The sequence below is a fragment of the Eublepharis macularius genome, chromosome 17, assembly GCF_028583425.1.
Source record: "Eublepharis macularius isolate TG4126 chromosome 17, MPM_Emac_v1.0, whole genome shotgun sequence".
In the NCBI taxonomy this organism is placed as follows: Eukaryota; Metazoa; Chordata; class Lepidosauria; order Squamata; family Eublepharidae; genus Eublepharis; species Eublepharis macularius.
This window is the reverse complement of record NC_072806.1, coordinates 3711695-3738915: the sequence shown is the minus strand read 5'-3', so window position 1 is coordinate 3738915 and position 27221 is coordinate 3711695. Positions and strand designations below refer to the sequence as shown.

The 27221-nt window shown below is 44.4% G+C and overlaps 2 protein-coding genes across 2 annotated transcripts in view; one reads left to right on the top strand and one right to left on the bottom strand.

Annotated features, from left to right (window-relative positions):
- Positions 1-6898: 6898 nt before the first annotated feature.
- Positions 6899-10391, top strand: LOC129345092 (phospholipase A2 homolog otoconin-22-like). The gene is made up of 4 exons (XM_055002084.1): positions 6899-6959; positions 7253-7397; positions 8981-9087; positions 10154-10391. The coding sequence occupies exons 1-4, from the start codon at positions 6911-6913 to the stop codon at positions 10297-10299; spliced, it is 447 nt and encodes a 148-aa protein (XP_054858059.1). The 5' UTR covers positions 6899-6910; the 3' UTR covers positions 10300-10391.
- A 2884-nt stretch (positions 10392-13275) lies between these two features.
- Positions 13276-27221, bottom strand: part of ACAP3 (ArfGAP with coiled-coil, ankyrin repeat and PH domains 3) — a 159771-nt gene continuing 145825 nt past the window's right edge. Inside the window, exon 26 of the mRNA XM_055001930.1 lies at positions 13276-14337. Coding sequence (XP_054857905.1) covers positions 14231-14337 — 107 coding nt within the window. The 3' untranslated portion in view covers positions 13276-14230. The remainder of the gene's footprint in view (positions 14338-27221) is intronic.

The following is a 27221-nucleotide window of genomic DNA, read 5'->3' as shown; positions in this document are numbered from 1 at the left end:
TCATGTCCAGGAGCGATGTTGTTGCGCTGGCCACAGGAGCACTCCTACACTCCCCATGGAGCTGATTTAGCCTATTTGGGGCCAAAATTGGCCCCCAAACAAAGCGCGGGAACACTCTCACGGCCAGCGCGATGACATCACTTCTGGAAGTGATGTCGTTGCATCCTCTGGGAGCACACATGCCGCGTGTGTTCCTCGGGTGCCTGTTGGTAGTGGGCGACCTCTGTGAGGCTTGCCACCTTCCTCTGATCGCCGGTAGATCGGCGGGCAAGGAGGCAAACTCCCGGGAGTTTGCCTGCCACTGGCGGGCACCTGGGAACCCTACCTCGACTAGATAAGACCGTAGTCTGACCCTGTGTGTTTCAGTGGTTTTTAAAAGAATCCTGGATTAGATCGTAAGTCAAGCCAAATGTAGGTCACCTTCTGAAGGGGGGAAGGTTTATATCACTGTTTATTACTCAACGCTGTAATTTGCAGTCCCCGTCCGCAGGCTGATGCTGGTAAGTGATGAAGTTGAAGAGCTGAGATGCCAAAGGATGGCAGGGTTTCAGCAACTTTGGTCTCAGAGGGAGGCTGGAAGGTTTGGCGCTGAGCCAAAAGAATTTGGGGCGGGGGGGAGCAAGGGCCAAACTGGATTTGCAAAGGCGGTTTCAGAAAAGATCCATCAGGCTGAGTCATCCAGAAAAACTTAGAGATATTCAACAGGACAAGCCAAGACAAGGGAAGGACTGGCCAGACAAAGAAGGATGGAAAAATAGACTCCCAAATAGAGTCAGTAGATAACATTGATATGGCCGGGGGAAATGTACTGACCCTGCTTAGCAGCCAAGATCTGACAAGATCGACTTATACTATGCCTTCCCTCCCATTTACTTCTTCCCATCCTTGATTTATATGCCATCTTTCTCCTCAGTGGAGATCCAAGGCAGCTTACATCATTCTCCTCTCCCCCCATTTTATTCTCACAACAACCTTGTGAGGTAGTTTAGGCTGAATATGTGACTGGCCCAAGGTCCCCCTGTACTCTAACCACTACAGATTTTCTAACTCATTTTGATACACTGTCAACATTGTCGTCACAAGCCCCCAACTTGTCATCCGAAGTCCTAAAGTGGATTAATGCCAATAGAGAGCCAAAAACGTTAACCTCGAGAAGAAGACTTGGAATATTCCACAAGATTCAAGTAGCTCACGACCAGATAATTTTACACCCCAGCTTGGACAGCTGCCATCAGTATTTGCCTCATCAAGACAGTCTGGAACATTCTGGAACAGTCAAGGAACTCATGACCAATTCCGTCTACATCTTAGCTGAATGAATGCCGTCAGAAAGCCCGAAACTTTTACCTCAGCAAGAGCGCTCAGAAACTACCGGAAGAGCCAAATGTGCCTCCCAGCGTTTCTTACGATTTTGCAATTTCACCATGAGGCGCACCTTGCACAAAAAAACAAATAGATAGGCCTTTGCCTGACCTTACGACCAAACTTTTCCCTCTCCCTTCCCTGAAACGTCTGATTATTTAGTCAGAACATTCCAGAAAAAGAAAAATAAATCACTAATTGTCCTAAATTATAAGGTACCCGTATCAAGATTGTGAAATGTCCCAGATTTTTAAAAGCAGGGTACAGAAAAAGAAATATATATCACTAAGCTGCCTTCGAAGACATCTCCAAAGCTTCAATTGGCACAAAATGCAGCAAGTAAGACTCCTGCCCGGAGTCGATAACCACGCTAGTGCTGTGTCAATTGCACGGGTTAACCCAGGGCTCATTTTGAGGGGAAACGTGCAGGAACGCAGTTCCGGTAGTTCTCCAAAGAGGTCACATGTCAGGTGGCCCGCCCACCTGATTTTTGGCCATTTTGGGCCCGTTGCGGCCTGGGATTGGGGCCGAAATGGCCTGGATCAGGGTCGAAATGGCCCAGATTGGGTTGGTGCCAGGTGGGGGAACCTTCCCCTGCCCGGCACCAACCCGGTCCTGGCTGTTTTGGTCCTGATTGGGGCCTAAAATGGCCACTTTCAGTCATTTTGGGCCCCAAACAGCCAGGATTGGTCCTGAAACGGCCTAGATCGGGCCTCTGATGGGTGGTGGATGCTGACCCTTTTGGGCCCATTTTTGGCCCTTTTCAGCCCCTTTTTGCCATTTTGGGCCCAGTTTCGGCCCTGAATGGCCAGGATTGGGTCCAAAACAGCCAGGATATGTGATGCCAGGGGGTGTGGCATATGCAAATCAGTTATGCTAATAACACATTTTCTGTGATGTCAAGGGAAGTGGCATATGCTAATGAGTTATGCTAATGAGTTCCTGCAGCTGTTTTTCTACGAAATGACCCCTGGGTTAACCTATTTGTTTCCAGGCTCAATTCGATGGTTGTTACAGTCCTCCATGGCCTAGGCTCCATGCTTACCAACTTCACCAGCTGCGCTTTTGGGAAAGACTTGTCCTTTTTCAGCCTTCTCTTTAGGACTATTCCTCTAGGAAGCGCCAGGTCAGACTCTTTTAATGTGGCAAGTCCAGAACCTTGGGGGATAAGAATAACGCTGACCTTGTTCACTGTCGTGAGTGGGAAGCCAACCAGTATAGAAGAGTGGCATATAAGCACATTGTTGTTATTGTTGTTGTTACCATCTTTTGGAATTGCTTACCAGAGTGGGTGCAAAAGGTGCCTATAATTTCAGCATTCAGGAAGGCAAACAAAAGAGGTTATTTCATAGGACATTCAGTGGAGGGCAGGGTTTTTTTTCAGCCAGAACGCAGTGGAACGGAGTTCCGGAACCTCTTGAAAATGGTCACATGGCTGGTGGCCCCGCCCCCTGATCTCCAGACAGAGGGGAGATTAGATCGCCCTCTGCGCCAGTGGCGCGGAGGGCGATCTAAACTCCGCTCTGTCTGGAGATCAGGGGCCGGAGCCACCAGCCATGTGACCATTTTCTCCGAGGGCAACCCACTGAGTTCCACCACCTCTTTTCCTAGAAAAAAAGCCCTGGTGGAGGGTAAACTGTGTTGGCAGATCTGGCTGTTTGTAGTTTGTGCTTTGCTATCCCATAGGCTGTTTTTATCCTGCTGATGGACTGTTATCTTGTTTTTGTGCCCTTGTAACTGGTTTTGCTTTGTTAATAGGGCTTCCAGGCCTCCCACTATGACTGGAGTTTTCCCAATGGCAAGACCTCCCATGGTAGAAGGAGTGGGGGGGGGGATCCCCTCTTTGCATTTAATTAATGGAGAACAAGCTTCTGCAAAACAAGTGAGAGGGTGTAATTTGGTAGCATCTCTCTTAGATTATTGGTTTTGTTTTTTACATCTTCCCTGCTTTCAAATGTGCTTAAAGGTTTTATCTCTGGCTATTTTTTGCTGTTGATATAAGCCACCCTGAGTTGTATTTAGAGTGACAGAAAAGTGGAGTATAAATTTAACTAATTAAAAAAAAAGAGGTTTAAGGTAAGGCTTGCCAACCTCCAGGTGGAGCCTGGAGATCCCCTGGAATTACAACTGACCTGTAGATGACAGAGATCAGTTCCCCTGGAGGTTCACCCAGCTTTGGAGGGTGAATTCCATGGCTTTCTACCCTGAGGAGGTCCCTCCTCTTCCCAAACCCCTCCCTCCCCAGGTTTACCCCTCAAATTCCCCAGAATTTCCTAACCCAGAGTTGGCAACCCTATTTGAGGTACATGGTCAAGTAGTTGATCTCATGTGAAAAGTGGGGTAGGACAAGCTTTCATGTGGGAAATGCTGGGTATGAAATGTTAAACAAATTAAAGGCATGGCCACACAGGAAGGGTGTTGCACCCCAGCTGTTTGTAACTTCCTGTAAACAGCTCCCTCTAGTGGTGTGATGGTAAACTCATATGGATCTGACTCGGATAGCTGAGCCATGGTATTGATGATCTATTGCTCACTTCCAAATGACGTAATGAATGGCGTTTACATTCAGTAAATTCCCCAGGTTACTGGTGTGGGGGCGGGCGGGGGGAGGAATCCCAAACTCATGCGCTCAGATGGAAAATCCAAGCTAAGGAACCTAATTGCAATTAATATAATAAGGTATAATTGCATTGCTGGTGGACTGCACCATCATTCACTGCGCATTCCCGGCACAACCCTGGAGAACAGAACAAGGCGTGGTAGACATGAGGGGAACAATAATCACCTTGTCTGCAGTAAGGTTTCTGCCTGTTGGGTATGAATGGCAGGTGTTAGGACAGTGCATTCTCTCTTCCTGCCCCTTCAGAAGCTCCAGAGATAGAAGAAGGGCTGTTAGTCAAAGTCCAACAACTCTACTGCCTGCCTAGGGAGCAGCAGGTAGATGCAATGGGACACCGAGGACATGACTAGCAGATCATAGCATCATAGGGTTGGAAGGGTCCTCCAGGGTCATCTAGTCCAACCTCCTACACAGTGCAGGAAATTCACAACTACCTCTTCCCTAACACCCCAGTGACCCCCTGCTCCATGCCCAGAAGATGGCAAAACACCATCAAGATCCCTAGCCAAACTGGCCTGGGGAAAATTGCTTCCATCCTGACCCCAAAATGGCGATCAGTATTACCCTGGGCATGTAAGATATGGTAGAGCCTCTGGATTTATTAGTTCCTGATCACCTTTTAGGCTCATATATCAGTCCCAGGGGACCCCAGGGAAGTGAACGAATTGGAAGAGAGGGACAAGAGAGAGAGTTGTGCTTTTCAGTTGTCATGGATAATAATGGCCTTGCTGAGACCATCTTCTTCAAATATCAGGGCAATCGATCGCTGTGCTCAGTTAAAGAGCTGGTCAATGCAGAGCAGGCAGAATAACTGAGCACATGACTTACATTTATGCAACTGTGTTGTTCTCCTCTTGACTACGTCAGACATTTTGGATGTCCATATCAGAAGTCCTTCCCTTCTGACTCACCGCCTCCTCTGCCTTTTGGCCTCATTTGCCACCTTGTTTTCTAGCATTTGCTCATTCTGCTTCAGGGTCTCCTCGCTGTCATGAAAACTCCTCCCCGCTAGACGAATGCTTCCTCCTGATTTCAAAACCGTGTCACCTTTTGGGCCAGCTATTTCTTAAAACCACTGGCCTGGAAAAGGCGATGAGCTCAGTTTTGATAAATATCCACAGAACCAGTCATTTCCCATTACCGCTTATTTTCTTTAGTTAGCAGAAAAAGAAAAGGTAAAAGCAACCTATTATCAGCCTCCCTCTTGTCCTTTCCAGCAAAGTCAGTAGAACCTATAATTAGCTTGAGAACAGTGGCCATTCTTTAGTTGGTGGAAAAGAAAGTCCCCACCCCTACCAGTTGACTTCTGTTTCTCCCCAAATAACGCCCTTTCCTTGGCACCCGAGAAATACACATTGCTGCACAATGACATTATAAGAAATAGACAAGAAGGTACAAGTCTTAGAGCTGCCGTACCCCGGTAATGGAAGGGCATCCCTCACCACAAACCAGTGCTTCCCACTGCTACTCATCTGGGTTGCAGGGAGGAAAGGGTGGGAAACTGGGGGGAGGATGAGCAGTGTCCTGACATGCTGGTGTCACTTCCTGTGTGCCTGGAAGTGGTAGCAGCACATTACCAGTGATGTCATGACATCACCAGCAAAGGCAACCACTGCCTGAAACCCCACCCACTCACCAGTTGCCAGTCCCACCCTAACAGACCTGCAAGTTTTCAGCCGAGGCGGAGTCCCCGAATAGGGCGAAAGTATCTGCCACATAGACAGATGTTGCTTCGGGGAACTAATGTGCTCAAATGCTCTAAGGCCTGATTCAGTTTGGAGGGAGGTACAGTATAACCACCTCAGGGTTCCACAACCTCACTCAGCTGCATGAGTGTATACCAAACTGAAGTCTTTTCCTGAACCAGAAATTCATCACCGTGGTGTCTTTTGTGCTCAAGAAAATGGTGCAGGTAGGAGGGCTGAAGACCCTCTTCTCCCCATGATCCTGAAATGAATTGGGCCCTGCAACACTTGGGAAGATTCACTCCCTGTTGTAATGTCAGTCTGTAAGATGTGTCAGGGACTGGCTTGCCATTTTCCCACTGGGGGTGGGGTATGCCTTGGCCCCAGCTCCCTTTTCCCAATGCCACTCCTGCTATGCCACTCCTGCCGCTGCTGGGAGAAAAATAATTTTAAAAAATCACTGGGGGAAACCTGGGGAGTGATGGCAGCCCACTCTAGGAATTACTGGAAACTCTACGGTTTTACCATTGAGTTTCCAGTGATACCTAGAATGGCATGACAGCACTGCCAGGTTTTGTGACATCATGCCATTGCCCAACAGTGCCTTCCATATCCCTACCTTCCCCTCCCCCAGATTCCCACCAGTTGACAACCAATGGCTGGCAAACCTAGTCATGGACGCCCAACCCTCCACGTGGCAGATGTCACATCTAGCTTGGCCCACCCCTTTCCACAAGGGAAATAGCACCATTTCCCATTTTTAACTGACTCAGTACTTCTTTTGTGATATCAACTATCATTTCTCTTTCAGCTCACATTAGTTTGTATGCCTAATGCACTAGACGCTGTAGAAAGGGACAAAAAAAACTCAATATGGAAGTAAACGAACTTGGGCGCAAAAACTGAACAAAAACCAGTGCAGCTACGCCATTCACACTGCTATTATTAGATAGACATTTCACTAGGTTTAAAAAATGGTGAAGTCATTGATAAAGACCGGGCTGGTATGAGCACACTACCCCCTCACCACCTCTGCACCAGACAAAAATATCCTGAATTGTCAGTTTCCCCTTTCTAAGTAATTGTGGTCTGTAGCTTTGTTTTGGTTTTCAGCTGTAATTGTCATGGATTGTGGGAATCATTTCACAATCCTTCTTTGGGTGGGCCTATAAAGGAGGTACCCACCCTAGCAAAATTTTGCAGAACCCTTCTATCCGCAGCCAATCAAGACCTCTTTCACTCAATGGCACAGATGAAGAATATCGGCATTTTCGTTCTTTTTTTTGCCTGTGGTGAGTGGTGGGCTCTTCTCTGATCATTCTGTCAGAGGTGGTGAGGCCGTTCACAGAGACAGCCATTTCTCACAAATTCAAACTTGAGCAGTTCCAAGCATCCCAATCTAATGTTTGGAATACTTGATCTTTTCCAAATTCCTCTTTTTCGCATTCGGTTTTGAGGGATACTGGCCGACAATTATGGCTGACATCTTGAGCTGGAGCAGGGAGGGGAATTGGACCCTCCCTGTCGGAGCAGCTCTGCTCCCCTCACCATTCCCGGTCTTTACACTACTTTGTTTCTATTTCAGGGGCAGATTTTGTGACTGGGACAGCCATTCAGTTGGATGAGATGATAAAGTTTGGTGCCACCAACTATGGGCTGGCCAACTTCACCAACTACGGCTGCCATTGTGGTCCAGGGACTCAAGGTTTCCCCGTGGATTCTATTGACAGGTGAGACTTGCCTGAGAGAAACTGGAGTAGACCTTTTTGGGTACGGTTGCCAATTTTGGATTGGGAAATTCCTGGAGATTTAGGGGTAGATCCTGGGGTGGGGTGGGGGGTCGAGTTTCGGGAGGGGAGGAAGCTCAATGTGATATAATGCCATAGAGTCCACCTTCCAAAGCAGCCATTTTCTCAAGACAAACTAATCTCTGTTGTCTGGAGATCAGTTTTAATTCTGGGAGATCACCAGGCCAACTTGGAAGTGGGCAACCTTACCTCTGGAACAAATTCTCTTGTAATTCAGGAGATCTGAGGTTTCAGTTCAGAAACAGTACCTTGCAAGAGGGAGGGAGTGCTCCTGTAATTTGAGCCCCACAGCTTTTACCTTAGAATAAATACATGCAGAAATCTGATCTAGGTTTTATAGAGTTCGGCACTCCGCTGGCAAAACACATAAATAAGACATTAGGCTAAAGTTTGCAAGCTAGCTGGTTCAGGCGAGCATTTTTATAAAGTAAATAACATTGTAGTTAATGTCTGTGGAATTTAAAGCAGTCTTCGTTGTATATATTAGGCTGTATTTACCACATTGTTCTCTAATTTGTGTAATCCAGTTTTATTGCCCTGTTTGTGTAATATAATCTTTCATTGCCTGGTTCTCCATTCTTGTAATTTCTACTTTGTTGTTTCTGTTGTATTGTGTTTTTCGTACAATGTTCTCTAATTTTTTGGGGTTGTGTGGATTATAGAGCTCTTACTACATTGCTTTTAGCTGTTATTCACCTTGAGTCTCAGTGAGAAAGACAATCTATAAATGAAGGAAGTAAATACAAATTTTCTTCTGCCTTTATTTCTATACCAGTTTGTGTTTACTTGGGCCAAATTTTCTCATTTCAAATGAGCACATTTTTTCAATGTTCTTTTGGTATCAAATACTTGCGAGTGTGTTATGTGCTGTCAAGTCGCCTCTGACCTATGGCGACCCTATGAACGAAAGACCTCCAAAATGTCTTATCACCAACAGACTTGCTCAGATCCTGCAAACTGGAGGACGTGGCTTCTTTTATTGAGTCAAGCCATCTTGTTTTAGGTCTTCCTCTTGTCCTACTGCCTTCCACTTTTCCCAGCATTATTGACTTTCCCAGAGAATCTTGTCTTGTCATGATGTGACCAAAGTTTTGTCAAATACTTGTGCATCACCATAAACGGCATATCGTTGCACAAGCATCAATCATATCAAATGACAAGGTGTGCCAAAACCATAAAGTCTGAAGTCAAGGAAACAAAAAAGTCTGTATCACCTCATTCCTACAGAAGCATCCTAAGCGAAACTTGTTTTTCTTCCTCCCATTGAAGGTTATCTATTTATTGCATTTGAAACCACCTTTCCTCAAAGAAGCTCATAGCCATACCCTCCATTTTTGCCTCACAGCAACCTTGAAATGGAGGCTAGGCTGAAAGAAACGACTGCCACAAGGTCACCCAGTGAAATTTATGGCCAAGCGGGAATTTAAACCTGGCTTTCCCCAAACTTAGTCTGATACTGTAACCACTATACCACACTGGCTTTTGTCTTTCTTTTTACTGCTCAGGTGCTGCCATAGCCATGACTGTTGTTATAATAAGGTGGAGATGTTCGGTTGCAACCCCAAGGCCCAAACATACAGATTCTATGCCAAGAGGGATAAAATTAAATGTGGTGAGTTGCCGATGTCAAAAAAAGTGAGCAGTTTATGTATTTATACCCTGCTTTCCTCCCCAATGGGGGACCCAAAATGGCTTATTCTGTTTTCCCTTCCTCCTTTTTATTCTAAAAGCAGCCCCCAGAAGGAGACCAGAAGGTTCATGGGGGGCAGCCATCAGCAACGATGAGATGTCACTTCTGGGACAAACATGGAACCAATATAATGCCTTTCTAAGAATTGCTGGAAACTCTATGGTAAAATCATAGAGTTTTTGGTGATTCCTAGAGGGGACTGATGCCATGCATGGGTTTTCTCCCAGAAACAACATCAATCTTCTCTAGGAATTGCTAAAAACTCTATGGTTTCACCGTTGTTTCAGGTGATTCCTAGAGAGGTGTGACTAATTTCAGGATTTTCCCTGGAAGTGACATCATGCCATTGGCCTGACTGTCATAATTTTTTTTCTCCTGCTGCAGCTCCAGGAAATGACAGGTAGGGGCAGGGAATGCCCCACCTGTGACAGTGGACTGGCAATTCTACTGTGATATGGGTCAGACTGGGAGTGAGTGTCTCGCCCAAATTCACCCAGTGAGCTTCCACGACAGAGAAGGGATTCAATGCCAGATCTTACACTGACTTTCTAAGAACTGCGCCACATACACTGTTCAGAAAAACAGAAGCTGTAGGTGAGGAATAGTTAGATGTGGTCCAACCTGGGGTCTGTCTAGGGACACACACACACCCCAGCATACTTCAAATGGCTCCCCCTTTTTTTTTTGCTGGCCAGGTTTTCTGGAAACTCCTGTTGAAATTATAATCTCTGCTATTTATTTAAGAAATCGTTTACCGCCTCTCCAGAGACCTGCTCACGGCAACTCAAAAAGTAACAGCAACACAATAAAATCATAAAAAAACAACAGCATAAGAGTTATCCATAACAAAACCAGTAATAAAAACAAGCCAGGGCATAGAAATAGCATAAAATAACATTCATGATCCGTTTAAAATGACGTTCATGAAACTCTCTTGAGGGCTAGACGTATACCATAAAAGCTGCTAAAATTTCTTATCTCTGTACAGTCAAATCGAGGGACCGCTGCGAGACGCTCGTCTGCAAGTGTGACCAGAAAGCTGCCAGCTGCTTCCAGAAGAATCTCTTCACATACAACCCTCAGTTTAAGAATCACCCAACTGCCAACTGTCGGGCACAGCGGCCATTTTGTTGAACAATCTTCCTAACACCAAATGGGTGCGCCTGTCTCCCTAGTATTGCTACCCACACTTTCATACGCCCTTACAAAGTTTAGACATTTATATACAAATGGAAATGCCGACAATTGTGTTTGTGAGACAAAATAAAGCCTTTTAAAGGCAAAAATCGCATGCATTAAAGTCGAATAGAATAAATACTTGATCGATGCACCCAGCATTATTCATCTGAGTGAAATTTTATGTGGTGAGTTCCTTGAATTACTAACTGTTCAACCTCAATTAAAATTACTACCAATTTTTTTTTTAAAAAAATAGGTATTCTGCTATTACAAAATTAATGGGGCTGTAGTAAGCCTTCCTTACAAAATGGGGCTTCAGAGAAATAAAAAGAAAACCAGTTATCTCCAATATCCAACTGAAACTTCTAGAAACTTTATAACACAAGAATACCTCTTTTTCTCTACAAGTGTAACAAGGTAAAGGAAGGGTATTTTTAAATTCCAAAGCTTCCAGGAACTTAAGCATTTTTTCCTTAAACAACCTTATATAATTTTATTTGCATACTGTGTATATAAAGGGGCATATTTTAAAATAAATAAGCTTCTGATCCTCTTTAATCAGGTGGCTGTCACAAGAGATAAAGAAGAACATTTGAAGGATCACTTGAGCATTACCAGATTGTATTTTCAAATCCCTGAACCGGGGTCAGGGGATGAGGAAGTCGATTCCTGATTGAACCAAAAATCGGTCCATATTGTAAAGGTTATATTAATATTACAATCTGCCCGAACCCTTTTCTGAGGTTGGACAGAGATTTGTCCTGTTCTAAAAACAAGCACCCATTCTTTAATGGAAGCTGTCATCACAGATTTTTAAAGCTTTAAAAAAGAGAAAAGAAAAACTTTTTAGGTGAGGCAGGGAAGCGCTGGCCCAAGCCGAGCAGGAAAAGAATACTCTGCCCTTTGAATAGAAGCTGAATGAGTGGCGGCAGCTAAAGTTGTTCATAGCATGAAGCTGAATGGCATCACCTGCACTTCCTTGAAGATCAAACTAATATTAAGGAATAGTTTAAAAGTTGGATACCCGTCTCCAGGCCTGCAAAAGAAGATCCGGTTAAGAAATCTCAGCTAGAAGGAGCCACCGTCTGATTTGGGTACAGCACACATGGAATGTCTCTACACAAGTCATCTTATACAAGAATGCTCAAGTGTAGAGAGAAGCAATGTTAGCTGGGAAGTATAGTTTAAAAAGACAGAGCCAAAGGCTCTGTAGAGATACACCTCTCTACAGAGCCGGCAAAGATCGCTCCTCAGAGGGTTTGTTAATTTCCTCTTCTCCTCCCTGAAGGCTCTGTCAATTTCACCTCCCCTTCAAGGAGGCAAAGAGAGGTGAAATTTAAACTACAGTTCTGGGCTAGCATTGCATCTCCCTACTCTTGAGCATTCTTATGTAATAGAGAGACTCACACTTACTGGGTTTCTAAAAGTCATAATAATAATAATATTCAATTTATATACCACCCTTCAGGACAACTTAATGCCACACTCAGAACAGTTTACAAAGTGTGTTGTTATTATCCTCACGAGAATCACCCTGTGAGGTGGGTGAGGCTGAGAGAGCTCTGAGAGATCTGTGACTGACCCAAGGCCACCCTGCTGGCTTCAAGTGGAGGAATGAGGAATCAAACCAAATCAAAGATCTCCGAAAGGTTTGTGTGTGTGACCCTGGCCTCGAATGGGCACACTCCAATTCCCTTCAGCCTCTCCTAATTGCCAACAGAGACAATAAATAGCATGCAATGTGTTTGGGTTACTGCAATTTAGCAATGAGAACAATTGGGTTCACTGTGTCAGATCAAACCTCCTCTGTTTGTCTTTTAAAAAAGAAATTTAAGGGTCAGTGTATGAACATATTCTGCCTCAGAAGCCAGGCTGCTGGAAGAGTAGATGAATCCAGTGTACTGCAGGAGGAGAAAATTGAGCTGGTCAGAGGGACATTCATTTTGTAGTTGGCTTGCCAACTCCAGCTTGGGAAATTCTTGGAGATTTGGTGGTAGTGCCTGAGAAAGGTGGAGTTTGGGAAGGGGAGAGAGCTCAGCAAGGATGGGGTACTACAGTCCACCCTTCAAAGCTGCCATTTCCTCCAGGGGAACTGGAGATCAGCTGTCATTCCAGGAGAACTCTAGGCTTCACCTGGAGGTTGGTAACCTGACACAGAGCAGTCCATGATAGGGCTGCCATCTGGCCGGCTCTTCTGCCTTGAAGAGCAGCATGATCAGCAGAGGACAAATTTCCTAGCATAGCATTTGCCAGTTTGCATCTGCAGGCCAACCTAACAGCAGAGGATCAAAAAGTTGGCATTCCTAGTTGGGCAAGCATGTTGTTACCAATATATAAGGCTTATGAATAATATAATAAATAATAACATTTGATTTATATACCACCCTTCAGGATGACTTAACACCCAATCAGTTTACAAAGTGTGTCATTATTATCCACACAATAAAACACCCTGTGAGGTGGGTGGGGCTGAGAGAGCTCTGAGAGAGCTGTGACTGACCCAAGGTCACCCAGCTGGCTTCAAGCGGAGGAGTGGGGAATCAAACCGGGTTCTCCTGATTAGAGTCTTGCCACTCTTAACCACTACACCAAACTGGCTCTCCAACATCTGTTTGTGAAATGCTAAGTCATGGCCCTGTTTCTATGGAAGCAACCTGAGATTTGTTTGGTTTGTAGGGGTAAATACTTCTGCTGAATCATTGTAGGGAAAACGTGTGTGTTAAGTATACAATATGTATCACAACCAGTAGCCCTCTGTTTTGCGTGTCTAGGGTAACATTTGGCTACTGGCCTCAGAGCCATAAACTTGTACCCAGTAAACCTCAGCCCATAAAAACTCCCAAAAAAGAACTTCTCTCACCTGGTCGAAAGGGGTCTAGACTGGCATACTGTGATGAAACAGCGCCCAGAGTACTTAAGGGAGGAAAAAAATAATCTTTGCCATCTTTATTTATAATCTTGTAAATGTTCTCTCTCGAGGCCTCCCTTCCCCTCCTCCCACACATTTTAAAAATACATTTCTTTTGCTCGGCGATATATTACATTTCAGAATATAAACAAAAGATTTTATACATGACTGACACAAGGCAGTTGGGTCGGGGCCTGTACCAACTGAGGCTCTCCCCAAACTCCATTTCGTAATGATGAAATAATACCATTTCCTCAGCTCCCACCTGACAGCGTTTTTGTAAAAATCACTTTGGGCTTCAGGACTCACCAGGATTTTTCACTCCAGTGGGAGCAAAAGGGAGGGGTGGGAAGTCACAGCTCATGGTGACATGTGGTGCCGTGATGTCATTTCCAGTTTGTGCCTGGAAACGACATCACAGGGTTCTAGTAATTCGCACTTCTCTATGGTAAAAAAACAATGCGATTAGCAAATTTCTAGAACGTCTTGATGTCTCTTCAGGGTTGTCCCCTGGTCCTGCTATGGCAAATCTATTTCACTGGATGCTCACTGGAACTAATCTACCTCACAGTGTGGTCGTGAGGATAAAACGGAGACAAGGAAGCCATGTATGAGTTCCATGAAGGGAATACACAACCGATAGATAAGAAAGCTTCCAAGAAATGGGGCGTGTGTTTTGTTCAGGTCACGAATGACAATAAGTGGCTTGTAAAATAAATCATGAGCTTTGGTAGACACTCACAAGGTTGTTCTAGCATATTGGCACACGTTTTGCAGGAGGAGGAAATGGCCATTTGGATTTAATGGGGAACAGGGTAGAAACGGCAGCGAATCTTTGCAGAGTGGCTACACGCTGTGTAGAGTTGTCCCCATCTTGGCTGGACCAGTTTCAAGAAGTTCAGTCATTTCTGTCCCTTCGCCTCCCGAGTTCAAAAGCTCTGCCATCGGGAGAAAAGTGGACAGTGGCAGCAGCAATGACTATCGGTAGGAGTGAGTGAAGTGGAGGCTGCGACGATTGAGTTTTTCTGGGTTGTTTGACGCCATGTGAGAAAACTCCCGAAAGATGTCAAGATAGGTTGCATCTCCTGTGGAAGAAAGACGAGAAGTGATTGCCGGGCTGACCATATTGCAGAAAGTACTATACAAGAAGAGGCATTCCATCTGGCAAGAAGAGGCATTCCAGTCCTGAATGTGACCAAAGGGAGAGTGCCTCTTCTAAGATGCAGGAGTGCCTCTTCCAGGATTCCCTTCTCTGTATGAGTGAGGGAGAATGCCTCTTCTATGATGAACTAATGTCTCTTAAGAGTCCTTCCTGAGAATAGGAAAATTATCTTAAGATGGAAGAATGCCTCTTCTAAACTTCTCTCCTATGTGTGAAAAAAGATAGAATGGCTAAAGTGGCATCCATTTCTATAACTTCCTATAGTAAAAATGCAATCCTAAGCAAAGTTACTCCAGTCTAAGCCCATTGAAATCAACATACTTAGACTGGAGTAACTGTGTTTAGGATTGCCCTGTAGATTAATTAACTTTTAAAATTTAATCAGAGCACCTTTTCAATCAATCCCAAAGGTACTAATGGATTCTATGAGAGTAAAGTAATTGATCAACTGGATCCATTAATCTAAACCCTGCAAACTGGGCCTTCAGCCTACAGCTTCAAACGCCCAAAGCTCTGCCCTGAAAAAAAATGTTTAAAAACTAAAGGATGAGTAACTTTGAGTATATGTAGTGTGTTTTCCCATCATTTCTACTAGGGTCTGGAAGACTCAGGGTCAAAACTAAAACCAGGCTGCTGTGGAAGCTCACTGGGGGACCTTGAGCCAGTCACACATTCTCAGCCTAACCTACTTCACAGGGTTGTTGTGAGGATAAATTGGAGGAGAAGGATGTGAGCTGCTTTGGGTCTCCACTGGAGAGAAAGGCAGGGTATCAGCAATCTTGCGATAGGTGTCAAGAGGACCCTTTTTGTCTAGTGTTTTAACAATGTGCAGGAGCGTACGCGTACATGACTAAAACACAGAAAGAATCTTGATGCAATTGTAAGGATAATTGCATTCATTTTGGGTGGCGGCTTTTAAAAAAAATAATGTTTAATGAATGTCATAACACAGAGAAGGAAAAATATGAACGCATTTTGAGAAATCGTTTTAGTTAAAGTGGAATAAAGGAGAAATGGATTGCAAGTCAGATAAAAATTATGGAGGAAAGGAATGGAATAGAGAACCATTCTCAGACCTAGAAATAATGCTCCTGATCTCAACGACTAATCCTTACGCACAAGCAACCGTGGGTTCTCGGCCAACCCTGTTTCAGAATGGCCAAGATGAGCACCAGAACTTCCCTCTGTTGTTTGCAAAGGAACCAAAGTTTCCATACAAACCCTGTTCACATCTTACAGTGAATCCATGTTCAGCCTGCCTGTACACGCATAGGGACTATAGACTATACTACTATGTACTGTCTGTTGCTGTAAGTATGATCCTACTGGTACTTTCTTTAATATGTCAGGCTCAGAATTGCTTGTGCTCTGTTTTGATATTCTTTCAGTCTTTATCCGGTTTCCACTTGTTTTCAAATACTTGCAAATTTGCATTTGTATATCCTATTACATTGTTTATTGAACGTCTCTGCTGCTGGTTGGATTGACTTGCACTGGGTAATCCGCCCTGAGTCTCAGTGAGAAAGGTGGGCCACAAATAACATAAATAAACCAATAAATAAAAGATCCTATCAACTTTTTGCAGAGAATGCCTGTCTGTAGCTCATCTCCTTGCTTCATATCAATGAAGGCATATGGAAAATGGAAAATAATAATAATATTCGATTTATATACTGCCCTTCAGGACAACTTAACGTCCACTCAGAGCAGTTTACAAAGTGTGTTATTATTATCCCCACTACAATCACCCTGTGAGGTGGGTGGGGCTGAGAGAGTTCTGAGAGAGCTGTGGTTGACCCAAGGTCACCCAGCTGGCTTCAAGCGGAAGGAATCAAACCTGCCTCTCCAGATTAGAGTCCTGCTGCTCTTAACCATTGCACCAAACTGGCTCTCTCAAATGAGTCCAGGGTTGAAGTGCAGAGCAATAGTTTCCCATAACAGCATGTTCTGTCACATAAATCAGAGAAAGAATATTCTATTTCCCATTAAGACAAGAGTTACATCTGAGTAGACCAATAGCAACTCATTTATGACAGTTTTCAGTTGATTATTCATTAGGAAAAGCAAAAGATTTGGGGCAACTGCCAGGCTTCTTTTTAAGTTTGGAAAAGGGAAATAACAAGTTATTAAACTAGGAACTGTGTAGAGAAAGTGGATTGGTTAGCTTCTTTCATTCAAGGTCATTGAATTAAGCTGATTGGCAGCAAGTTTAGGGTCTGTATTTTTGCCCCTGCTGTGGAGCTGTCAGTTTTGTAGGGAAAGGGTAGCATGCAAAACCAGCACAGGAAATGTGTTAATACTCAATTCAGCTGTTCCGATTAAACCCAGAGTATTTGGCAACTGCCTTAAAATAAAAATATGTATTATGTATTTTGGAAATACTTCTTTGCAACATATATAATTATGAATTTAATTGGCATACAATGTATATATAATTATGAATTTAATTGGCATACATTAAACATATATAATTATGAATTTAATTGGCATACAATTGGCTTCCAAGAAAGATGAGAGAAATGCATGGTGCTCTATCTATGGCTGTAAATCTTGATAGCTAAACAGACCCTCCATCTTCAGGGGCAGTATATCTCCAAGCATCATGCTGGAGTGTGCCCTCAAGTCATAGCTGATTTATGCCAACCCTTGGTGGGGTTTTCTAGGCAAGACACTAACAGAGGTGGTTTGCCGTCACCTGCCTCTACAACCCTGGTCTTTGTTGGAGGTCTCCCATCCAATTAGTAACCAAGGCTGACCCTGCTTAGCTTCTGAGATCTGATGAGATCAGGCTCACTTAGGCCATCCAGGTCAAGGCCTCCAAATATTATATGCTGTTCTTTATTTCATTTCTTGCTAACCAATGCAATCCCACTTTGATAAACACTGTGTTTTGGGATTCAGCACAAATGCAAGATTGAGTTTCTTAATTTTTTTTTTAAAGCCATGTTTCTGGTCCTTCTGGCATCCAGGTAAAATTTAAAGTGTTTATGTAATTCCTCAGTCTGAACCCATGGGGGACCAACGATTTCCCATGCTCAGAAGGGTTAGAGCTACTACCCTGTGAACATTTCTACATCTCATGCATTCCACAGAGCTGAGCTTACATTGGTGCAGAACATAGGCTACTTTGGTGAAGGATCTCCACAAATTACTCTTTTTCCCCTTGCAAGAACCCCTTGAAAGCACCTCAGCGTGGACCTTTGGGCGTTGTCCCTTAGAACGTCCTCGGTTAGTATGCAGCAGCTTCCTCATGCAATCAGGTTGTCTTGTTGATGTTGCAGTTGGGCACTAGAGATGCCAACTTCTAGGTGGGGAAGTGCTTATGCATAATAAATATACAATTCATAATATTACACTTGCTAAATATACAATCACTTTCTATGATAATTAACATACAAAAGTTACAACACGGCCAAGTGATACTGGAAATTCTGCAGAATGTAAACACCCTTCTCAAGTAAAGTCTTTTTCTTTTCTCTTTACAGGTGTATAGAAGATCGAAGAGAACCCGGAAACCGGAAACCATAGGTAAGTTGTAGTAAGCTATTATTAATCTCTTGAATTTTTATTTCTTCCCAGGTGGAATCAACGTGCAGAGGGGAGGATCCTCCTGACAGCCCAACAAGGGGCTGGCTACTTGGCAGCTTGTAACATGATGGACTCACTTCTTCAGGGGTCGTGCATGCAATTTGCCATACATCAACATGAACACTTGAAATCTCTTATGTGTCTGTATGGGCACATCGCAACTCTCGTATGTTGTATGTTATTTATCATTGGGCAGTGATTGTATATTTAGCAAGTGTAATATTATGAATTGTGTATTTATTATGCATAAGCGCTTGTCTCTACAGCACTTTAAATAATAGTTACATATATTAATAATTACTGATTAGTACTTGTATTCTATTCCCTTGGTTGTAGTTACCCACTTTAGGATCTAGTTTACATTCCAGGGGCACTTCCTTTGTTTGAACTTCTAGGTGGGGCCTGGAAATCTCATAGGATTACACCTGATTTCCAGATGAATGGGATCTGTTCCCCCAGAATAAAATGGCAGCTTTGGAAGGTGGACTTTATGGTATTGTACCCCACTGAGGTCCCTCCCCTAGCTCCACCCCCAAATCTCCAGGAATTTCCCAACCCAGAATTGGCAACCTTATTTGGCATATACTGGGCAGTTGTGTAGCTGGTTCAGTTGAAGCCTAAATTCAATTCATAACGGCTGCAACTCAAGAGATACCTTGGTAAGGGTCAGGGACTGTAGACTAGGCTACTGGGTACTGTCTGCTGATGTAGATACGCTCCTACTGGATAGTTCAACATTGCTAAAGATATCGTGTCAATTGCTTATGATTTAATGCAGAAAGGTTTCATCAATGTGTTTGGCTTCATGCTGGTTTTCAAATTTCCAGCTGCTGTACCCTATTGTATCTGTTTTCACTGTTGATCATATTGTATTTTTGCTGTGAATGTCCTCGCTATTCATTATATTGCATTCACTTGCAGTATGTAATCTGCCTTGGATTTCAGAGTCTGTCTACATGAGACGCCTCAGCGTGTGCTCGTAAAGTGTAGGGAGATGCAATGTTAGTTGGGAAGAGTAGTTTAAAGTCAGAACTGGTGGAGATCGCTCCTCAGAGGGTTTGTTCATTTCATCTTTGCCTTCTTGAAGGCACTGTCAATTTCACCTCTCCAGTCTAAAACTGTGTGGGATGGCAACCAGAGGACAGTGAGGAACGGAAATGGGCTGGAGCTGCCTTCCAGAGCTGGGCTTGGACCTGGAGAGGTTATAATGGGCTGAAGTTTCCGTTCTGGCATTTCACAGCCCCTTCACACAGCTCCAGCACATAGCAAAGCCTTTGCCCTGCCACCAGGCTCTGTCTTTTTAAACTACCCTTCCCGGCTAACATGGTATCTCCCGACACGTGTTCTTCACATCAGATGTCTCGTGTAGAGAGACTCTCAGTTAGTAAGGCAGACTATAAATAAACAATCATTAGCATAATAAAATACCTATTTCTCATAGTGGGAGGGGCAATAAGAAATAAGGTGGGATATAAATATTTAAAATAAACAAACCAATCATCTGTAGTCAGGATGTATCCTAGGTTTATGCCTCAGAGCTGGGATATCCTTCCTGTTTTCCAGGGCCTGTCTCTATTCTGTATCCCTAGGAAATTGCCTTATTCAATTATTAGTATTGTGGGTTGCTAAGTATGTCACTCTTTAGGGTTCAGCTCCCTCCACTCTGTAAATTTCTGATCTTGCAGGTGAGCCCCAAAACACCCCAGAGCTTGCCATTTCCACATGCTAGTGACGCTCGCTCAGTAACGACAGGCAGGGCAATTCGGCATTTTCAAGCATACCCTTGAACACGAAGAAGAAACCCCTTCTTGGCTTTTCATGCTGCATAGGACAGGTTGTTGAAGAGTGAATGAAAACTGCATGCAGGAGATGAGGAAAACTCCCCAGCCATTTTGGGGTCTCGAGCACTGAGTTGAGAATAGGGGGGTTAGAAGCATGTCCCTACATCTGTCTGCAACACGTTGGAGGGTGTCAGCTGGGAGAGTTAACACAGAAAACGAGAGACATATATAGGAAGAGGCAAAGAAGAAAACAGACAGACAGACAAGTTTAATCTAGATTTTTATTAACGGTGTTTCAAGAGACGATATTAGGAAGGGGGGAAAGGGGTGGGCAGTAAGACACCAGAGCAGCAGAAACTGTTGTGTAATTTTCCCTGTGTGTATGTGTGCATATTGATAGTTTTGTCATCGTCGTCTTTTTTTTGTTTGTTGTAAAATCATACAAAGATAAGAACATACAGATTTTTCAGATCCAAAGGTATACTCGGTATAGATTCAATAGGCAAAAGAGGAATGAACAAAGATAAGGTTATTGTTGTTGTTGTTTTAAAAAAGAACAGTGTTACAAAGATTGTACTGAGAGCAGGCAGAAGTGCCAGAGGAGAAGTTAATAAGTTGGAATGTATTTACAGAGAGCATCTGTCTCCGACGTGGTGGCGGCTTTCCCTCCCCACTCCCCAGCCATTTCATGAGTCTGCATAACCCATTAGAACAGCCACACCTAGTGGCCTCGAGCTGATCTACATGTTCAGCAAAACCGCATGGCTGTGCGCTTCAGGCAGCAGGCGGAGAAAACCCGACTTTGCTCTCCCACATCATCTCTTCCCTTGCACACAGGAAAAGAGCACACCAGGAAGTAGTCTTCCTAATACGCATGCAAGAGGGCTATCTACACACACTTTTAGTATATGCCATTTCTTGCATGATGAAGACTAGGCCGTCAAGGAGTGGGCTAGGATGGGACCTTTCTTCCTGGTTTTCTGTATGTGGGTATACACAGATGTACACGGAGATGGAGGGAGAGAGTTTATATATAGCTCCTTGCATGTAGAAAAACTAGCTCAAAAGAGAGGGGTTGTAGGCCATGTAGGAAAGCATGGAAAACTGAGATCGCCCACTGGCGTTTCGAAGTGGCGGGGTTAGAGAAAGATACCACCGTGGGATTTTGCCAACCATGTAGCTCAGCTCTGAGACACAGTAAAAAGCACCCTCTTTCTCCAGTGCTGTTTTGATAGGAAGTGAGAGAACCCCAGACAGCGAAAAGCAAACATGACTTACTGGCTTAGAGATGTCTGTCCTGTGATTAAAATGATTTATTGTTATGGGGCCCTATAGAGCTCAGAAGAAGAGGCTGGGCATTAAGGCATAACACCCAATGCCAGTGCATGATCTCTGGAAAATGGGGGTAGGGGGTAAAAGTGAGAATCAGCCACCTAAATTGAAAGGTTAATCCGATTCATACCAGCCCTCCCAGAGAGAATACGCCCTTTTGGGGTCTGAAGGCATATTAACTGGACTATGGGGTCAGCCTGCGCACTGAAGTTCCATAGAAATCAATAGGGCTTCAGTGTGCCTTGCTTTGTGCTCAATCAAGCTTCTGATAATTTTGTTTTGGGTTAGCACTGGGTATTTGGATGCCACAGCCAGAAATAGGACAGTTTTATTATGGGCTTTGCCGAAGGGCATTAACACACTTATGGACCCTGGCAGTGTTTGGGAAGCAACCTCTTACATTGCAGAGGAAACGACAGAACCGCCGGGCTAAGCTGACCCCAAAAGGCAGACAGCTTGCACTATCTTCCATACTAGAAATTCACAGCTTTGCTGTGGTTCTCAGCGCACATTTTTTCCTGATCATGAATGCCTGCTCCCCACGTTTCTTCTTTTCCTCCCAACCAAGAGGAATGAACTTTTCTAGAGTTTCCTAACTGTGCAACTGTTCCATAGTTAGTGCCTGCAGAAATGTGCCTCTGCGTGGAGGAACTACACAGCGCTGACCTGAAAGTGTATTCATGGGAACCATAACAGGTAGCAGAGCACTTCCAGCGGCCAAGAACATGTCTGAACACATCCTCTAGTGAAGAAGCATCACAAACCATAGTTTCCATGAATGACTCTCCCAAGTGTTTACAGCCCCTGGCCACAGAATGTTTGGGGGCTGTTATTAAATTCCTATGAAAACAGCACTTAATATTGTGGCATCTTTTCAAATGTGGTTGTTTTTTGCCTCTCCTCCCTCCTCCCCACACCAATTCCTTGTCCCACCCCCACCCCCCGTACATCATGCGCACTGTACCTTCTGCCCCACACAAGCTCATCATCAGCTGACCAATGGTTATACCCAACCCAGTTTGCCTTTGGATGAGAGCAACAGCAGCCAATTTTTTGTCACATGTTGGTATGCGCACTGGCGCACAATGAGACCCAGTGTGGTGTAGGGGTTATGGCTAACGCTAGAAAGATCTAGGTTCAAATCCTTATTCTGCCATGAAGCTCACAAGATAACCTTGGGTTCAGACTGTCACAGTCTCAAGTCACTACCTCACAAGGGTATTGCGTAATTAAAATGGAGAGGGAGAAATGACCAAATCAGTCGTTATTGAATCTGGACTGATGGAATGTTTCAAGTTAACCATCATTGAGATCTGACAAAACAGGAATATTGAGGGAAGCCTAAAGAGTTATTGTACGGAAAGGAGGCGCAGCGCATAACTAGCTATGTATGCATTGTGTGGATTGCGTCTTCCTCCTCCTTGGACAGTTACACTTTTAATGGAGTGTGCAACCAAATTATGCCCACTGTTACTTTAATGGGACAGAACACACATCTGGAACGCCAAGAATCCTTCAGCCATACCTGGCTACTCAGATAGCCTCTCTTGTTGACTTTGGGTCAGTCCTTCTTAAACTCATTCTCCATTTTTGCAACTTCCTAACATTGAGCCCTACCCACCTGCTCCAGAGAAGCATGTGCACACATTTTTGTATGCAGCCGTGTGCCTCTAGCCTGCCGCTGTGTGCAACCGTTTAAGGATTGGAGCACTTTGGTGGGAGAAATATGAGAAGGGCAAGATTTGGACCCCCCTCCTAAAACCACTCTCTGGAGAAGACCCTTAGCAGAAGGCAACAGCTCATCCCAAATCGGGCTGAGATGATGGAGGTAGAGGTGCCAGCCTCCATGTACGGCCTGAAGATCTCCTGGAATCATAATTGATCTCCAGTCTCCAGGGATCAGTTCCTCAGGAGGAAATGGCTGTCTTGGAGGGTGGACTCTATGACATTATACCCTGTTGAGGTCCCTTCCTTCCCTGAACCCTGCCCTTGCCAGGCTCCGCTTTCAAACCTTCAGGAATTTCCCAGCCCAGATTTGGCAACCTTAGACAGATCCAGTGAGGGGATCCCCACAAATCCAACATGAATCAGTGAGGAAACTCTATTTGTTCTTTGACTCCGCCTGCCTCGAGATCCTGTCCCTATCTGTAAATTTGCTTTCCCTGCTTCTGGGTGTTCGACACTCCATGAAAATGTGCATAACTTTACTACAGACCAAAAATCATTACGTCTTCCCAGAGAGGCCTGGGAGTTGTAGTTCTGTGAAGGGGGAAGGAAAGGACAGAGATCTCGAACAGACCAAGCAGCCTCACCATACTACAGTACCCAGAATCCTTTTGCGAAAAGTCAAAGTGGTATATAAACAATGTATGCCTGTAGCGGAGATACATTTGTTGGACTCTGCTTTATTTCCCCATATCTAAAAGCAGAAATAAAACGTTGGGGGCCTACAAAGAGGAAGTTACAAGGAAATTTCCTCTTGGCTCAAATCCTCTCTGCTCAAAGAGTTCAATTTTCCCTTCCCAACTAATTTCTCCTCTTCTCCTTAATTGATTTTCAGTTGCCCTTAATATTCTGTACATGCTCTGTCCTCACCTGACCAGTTTCAGAGTTTTACTTCTTTTCTGATTTGGTGGTGGTGGAGAGTTCCCTCAAGTCATAGTTGACTTATGGGAACCCCTGGTGGGGTTTTCATGGCAAGAGACTAACAGAGGTAGTTTGCCATTGCCTGGCTCTGCAATGTTGGTCTTCGTTGGAGGTCTCCCATCCAATTACTAACCCAGGCTGACCCTGCTTAGCTTCTGAGATCTGACAAGATCAGGCTCACCTGGGCTATCCAGGTCAGGGCCTTTTCTATTTTACAAAGTCATAATTTTGTGTATACCCAGGATTCCTCCAAGTACGCAGAAAGCCCTCCCTAGTCTATGGGTGGTTTTGTTTCACTGCCCTATTTCATATTGTGATTTGAGGAGTGACAGCAAGTTCGTAAGGACACGGGATCATTGCCATTACAGGTTTTGTTGTAAGGGGGGAAAAAACCAAGTTTGGGTGCTGCTTTCTTCACAAAGGCAAATCTGCAGTTGCAGCCGAGTGTAACCTTGCACAAGCCAACTCTTTGAAAAGGGGTCCCTCCCCCCCAAAAAACAGAGAACAGAAAGCAAGACTGTTTGGCATGAGATATTTCAAACAGGATTGTACACCACACAAGAAAAATACATCCATATTGAAAGAGAGGAAAAAATAAACAAGCCAAATCAAGTAATATTACACCAAAATCTTTGCCGCAAACAAACCTGAAATTATATACAAGTTTTCTAACTTCCCTTTCAATGCCAAACGCACGCACTCCATCTACCTTCTTCCAAAATCAATGTCAGCTAATAGAGGAACCCTTTGTAATTGCAGTTTGCACCCCAAGATTTTATTTTATTTTTAAAAAAAACAGAAGTGTTTGCTTTTGAAATGGCAAGTTTTGGGGGGAAATGCAGAGTCTGAATTCATGCGCATCTAATGACCTGTGATCTATGTGCCAAATGTAAAATCAAGACAGGGAAGGAAGGAAGCAGCAGGAAAGAATGGCGTGTCTGCTGAGTTTTGTTTTTTTTAAAAAATACATGCCCTAGCAACTGTATAAAAGAAAAAAAAGAAGAATCCCAACATTAAATATAGCCAAACTGTAGTGCTTGAAAAAATAATAATAATTACACTAGCCCTTCTGGGCTTTCTCAGCAATAAATTAAATATTTAAACAATGTCACCCTTTTTTTAAAAAAAAGACAACACATAATCCATGACCCAAAAAAATAAAATAAAAAGAACCCAATACTGTTAAGTAGGAAAAGTGCACAATGTGGATTTCACAAATCTTAACTAAAGAGGGTACCACTACGTCTTAAACAGAGAAACAGTCTAGTCACACATGCAGGGATTCTCCCATCCCGCTGCTCAGACCCACGGGGAAGCTGGCAGCAGACTGTAACCTGTACACTTCCAGGTTCAAACACCTTTAGAACAATGTTCTTCTTCCCATGCCACTGAACACCGGCAAATATGTGCAAGAGGATTATGGGGGGAAAGCACATCCTTCATCGGGAAGTTATTTCAAACAACTGTTCTCTGGGTAGCAAAGATGCCATGCCTGGATGCTTCCAAGGGATTGGGGGAAGGGGGCTTCTAAATCAACGGGAAGGAAGTGTAAGGGGATTGTATCTTCTGAAGTTGCTTTGCAAAGAGCTAGACCCATGGGTCTATCTGGCTCAGAGCCAAGCTACAAGTGACGCCTGACACAGGTTGGACACTTGTCAGCTTACCTAAAGTTTTGATGGGAAATGTAGGCATCCTGGTTTTACAGCTTGGCTCTCCATTACAGCTGCAGACCAGGACGCCTACATTTCCCATCAAAACTTGAGGGAAGCTGACAAGTGTCCAACCTGTGTCAGGCGTCACTTGTAGCTTGGCTCTCGGTAATGTTTACTGTGAATGGCACAGCTCTTCAAGGGACTGAATCTGGGATTTGCCGCAGGCAAAGCAACTACGCCACCACTGAAAGCTAAGCTACAAGCGATACCAGACACACGTGTTTTTTAACAGGTCAGGGGTGTAATTTTACCTGGGAACTGTAGTTTTCAAAGACAGTTTTCCAAGACAGAGAGCCGCGTGGAATCGCTGGGGAAAAGGAACTTGGGAGGAGAGGGGAAGAGCTGGTAGTTCTTCTCTTCACTGAGACTGCAAGAAAATAGTTGCAAAGTCCCTCTCCCGCAGCGATCCCCAACAGCTCTGTCTTAGAAAACAAGGGCCGATTTAGATCCTTATGAGAAATAATTGCCCATGCTCTGAAACATGGGGAGAGGGGAGGCTATTTTGTGCTACTGATTAAAGAGTCTCAGCCAGGGGCGGGCTGGCCGTTTCACTGACTAAATTCCCTGGTGGCCCACTGGCGGCCAAGAGAAAGCACAGCCAAGGCCCGGTAGCTCCGCTCGCGCTTCAGGAGCCGCTTGTCCCAGACCCCTCAGCAATGGCAGCTGAGGGTCTGCTCACAAACTGCCTTTTCCTGCACTGCTTCCAGTCTGGGGGACGATGAAACGGCGCTGCAATGCTGGCTGGTAGCACAGCAGGGGCCGCTCTGCTTGACTCGCTCCAGTGCCCTTTTCACTTCCCTCCTGGCCCAAGACCTCATGCTTTACAATTTCCACAGTTCTTCTGATGGCAACAGAATGGCCTGAAGTTTGGGGAACTTGTCTTTTCTCCCTGGGAGGATAATACAGATGATACAAGTTTCAGGTAGGTCTGCAGTAGAATAGCAGGATATGGGTCCAGTGGCACCTTAGCTTTCGAGAATCCTCTCCCTTCTTCAGAGCTTACACCCTGAAAATCTTGCTGGTGTGTGAGGTGCCACTGGACCCATATCTTGCTGTACGGATGATACAAGTTATCCCGAGGTAGTCTGGCCACTTGGATGGGGCTCTATGGCTTGAGCTAGCTCCTATGTTGCTTTTTTCCCTCTCAAAGATTTCCCAGGACAAGATCATATATCCCTCTGATTGAACAGGTCACTCGTTCAGAAGACTATCTCCCTGCACCAAAATCCAAGCATCAAAAACATGGTACCGCCACTATTAACCAACACGGTTTGTGTGATGCAAACTTCAGCCCGTTGGTGGTTTATGCAAAGGGTGTGGCAGATTGAGACAACCACTAACAGTTTTGGAAAAGAGGCAGAAAAAGAGAGTGTACTACTTTAAAGTGAACTTCTGAATCACTTCTGAATAAATGGATCATTTTAGATTGGAGTTATGAGACAGGGAGCTTGAAGTTTATGTCTAAGATCCTTTGAGGCGTGTTCAAATTATTATTTTGTTCCTGTCTTCCAGACCTTTTCAGCTACTGTTATTCAGGAAACCAATTCTAGGCCGTTTCCCTATTGCTTACCTTCACGCGGGATGTCGCGCCTCGTTGCGGGGAAAATGCAAAATATCGCATTTCCTCGCATGAGTTTTGCGCGACGTCGCGCAAAACTCACGCGAGGAAATACGATATTTCGCATTTTCCCCGCAACGAGGCGCAATGTTCCGCATGAAGGTAAGCAATCTGGAAATGGCCCTAATCT

Coding starts and splice junctions, on each gene's coding strand:
- LOC129345092 (XM_055002084.1), top strand. CDS start 6,911: ATGGCACAGATGAAGAATATCGGCATTTTCGTTCTTTTTTTTGCCTGT. Junction 6,960..7,252: donor CGTTCTTTTTTTTGCCTGTG/GTGAGTGGTGGG, acceptor TTTCTATTTCAG/GGGCAGATTTTGTGACTGGG. Junction 9,088..10,153: donor GAGGGATAAAATTAAATGTG/GTGAGTTGCCGA, acceptor ATCTCTGTACAG/TCAAATCGAGGGACCGCTGC.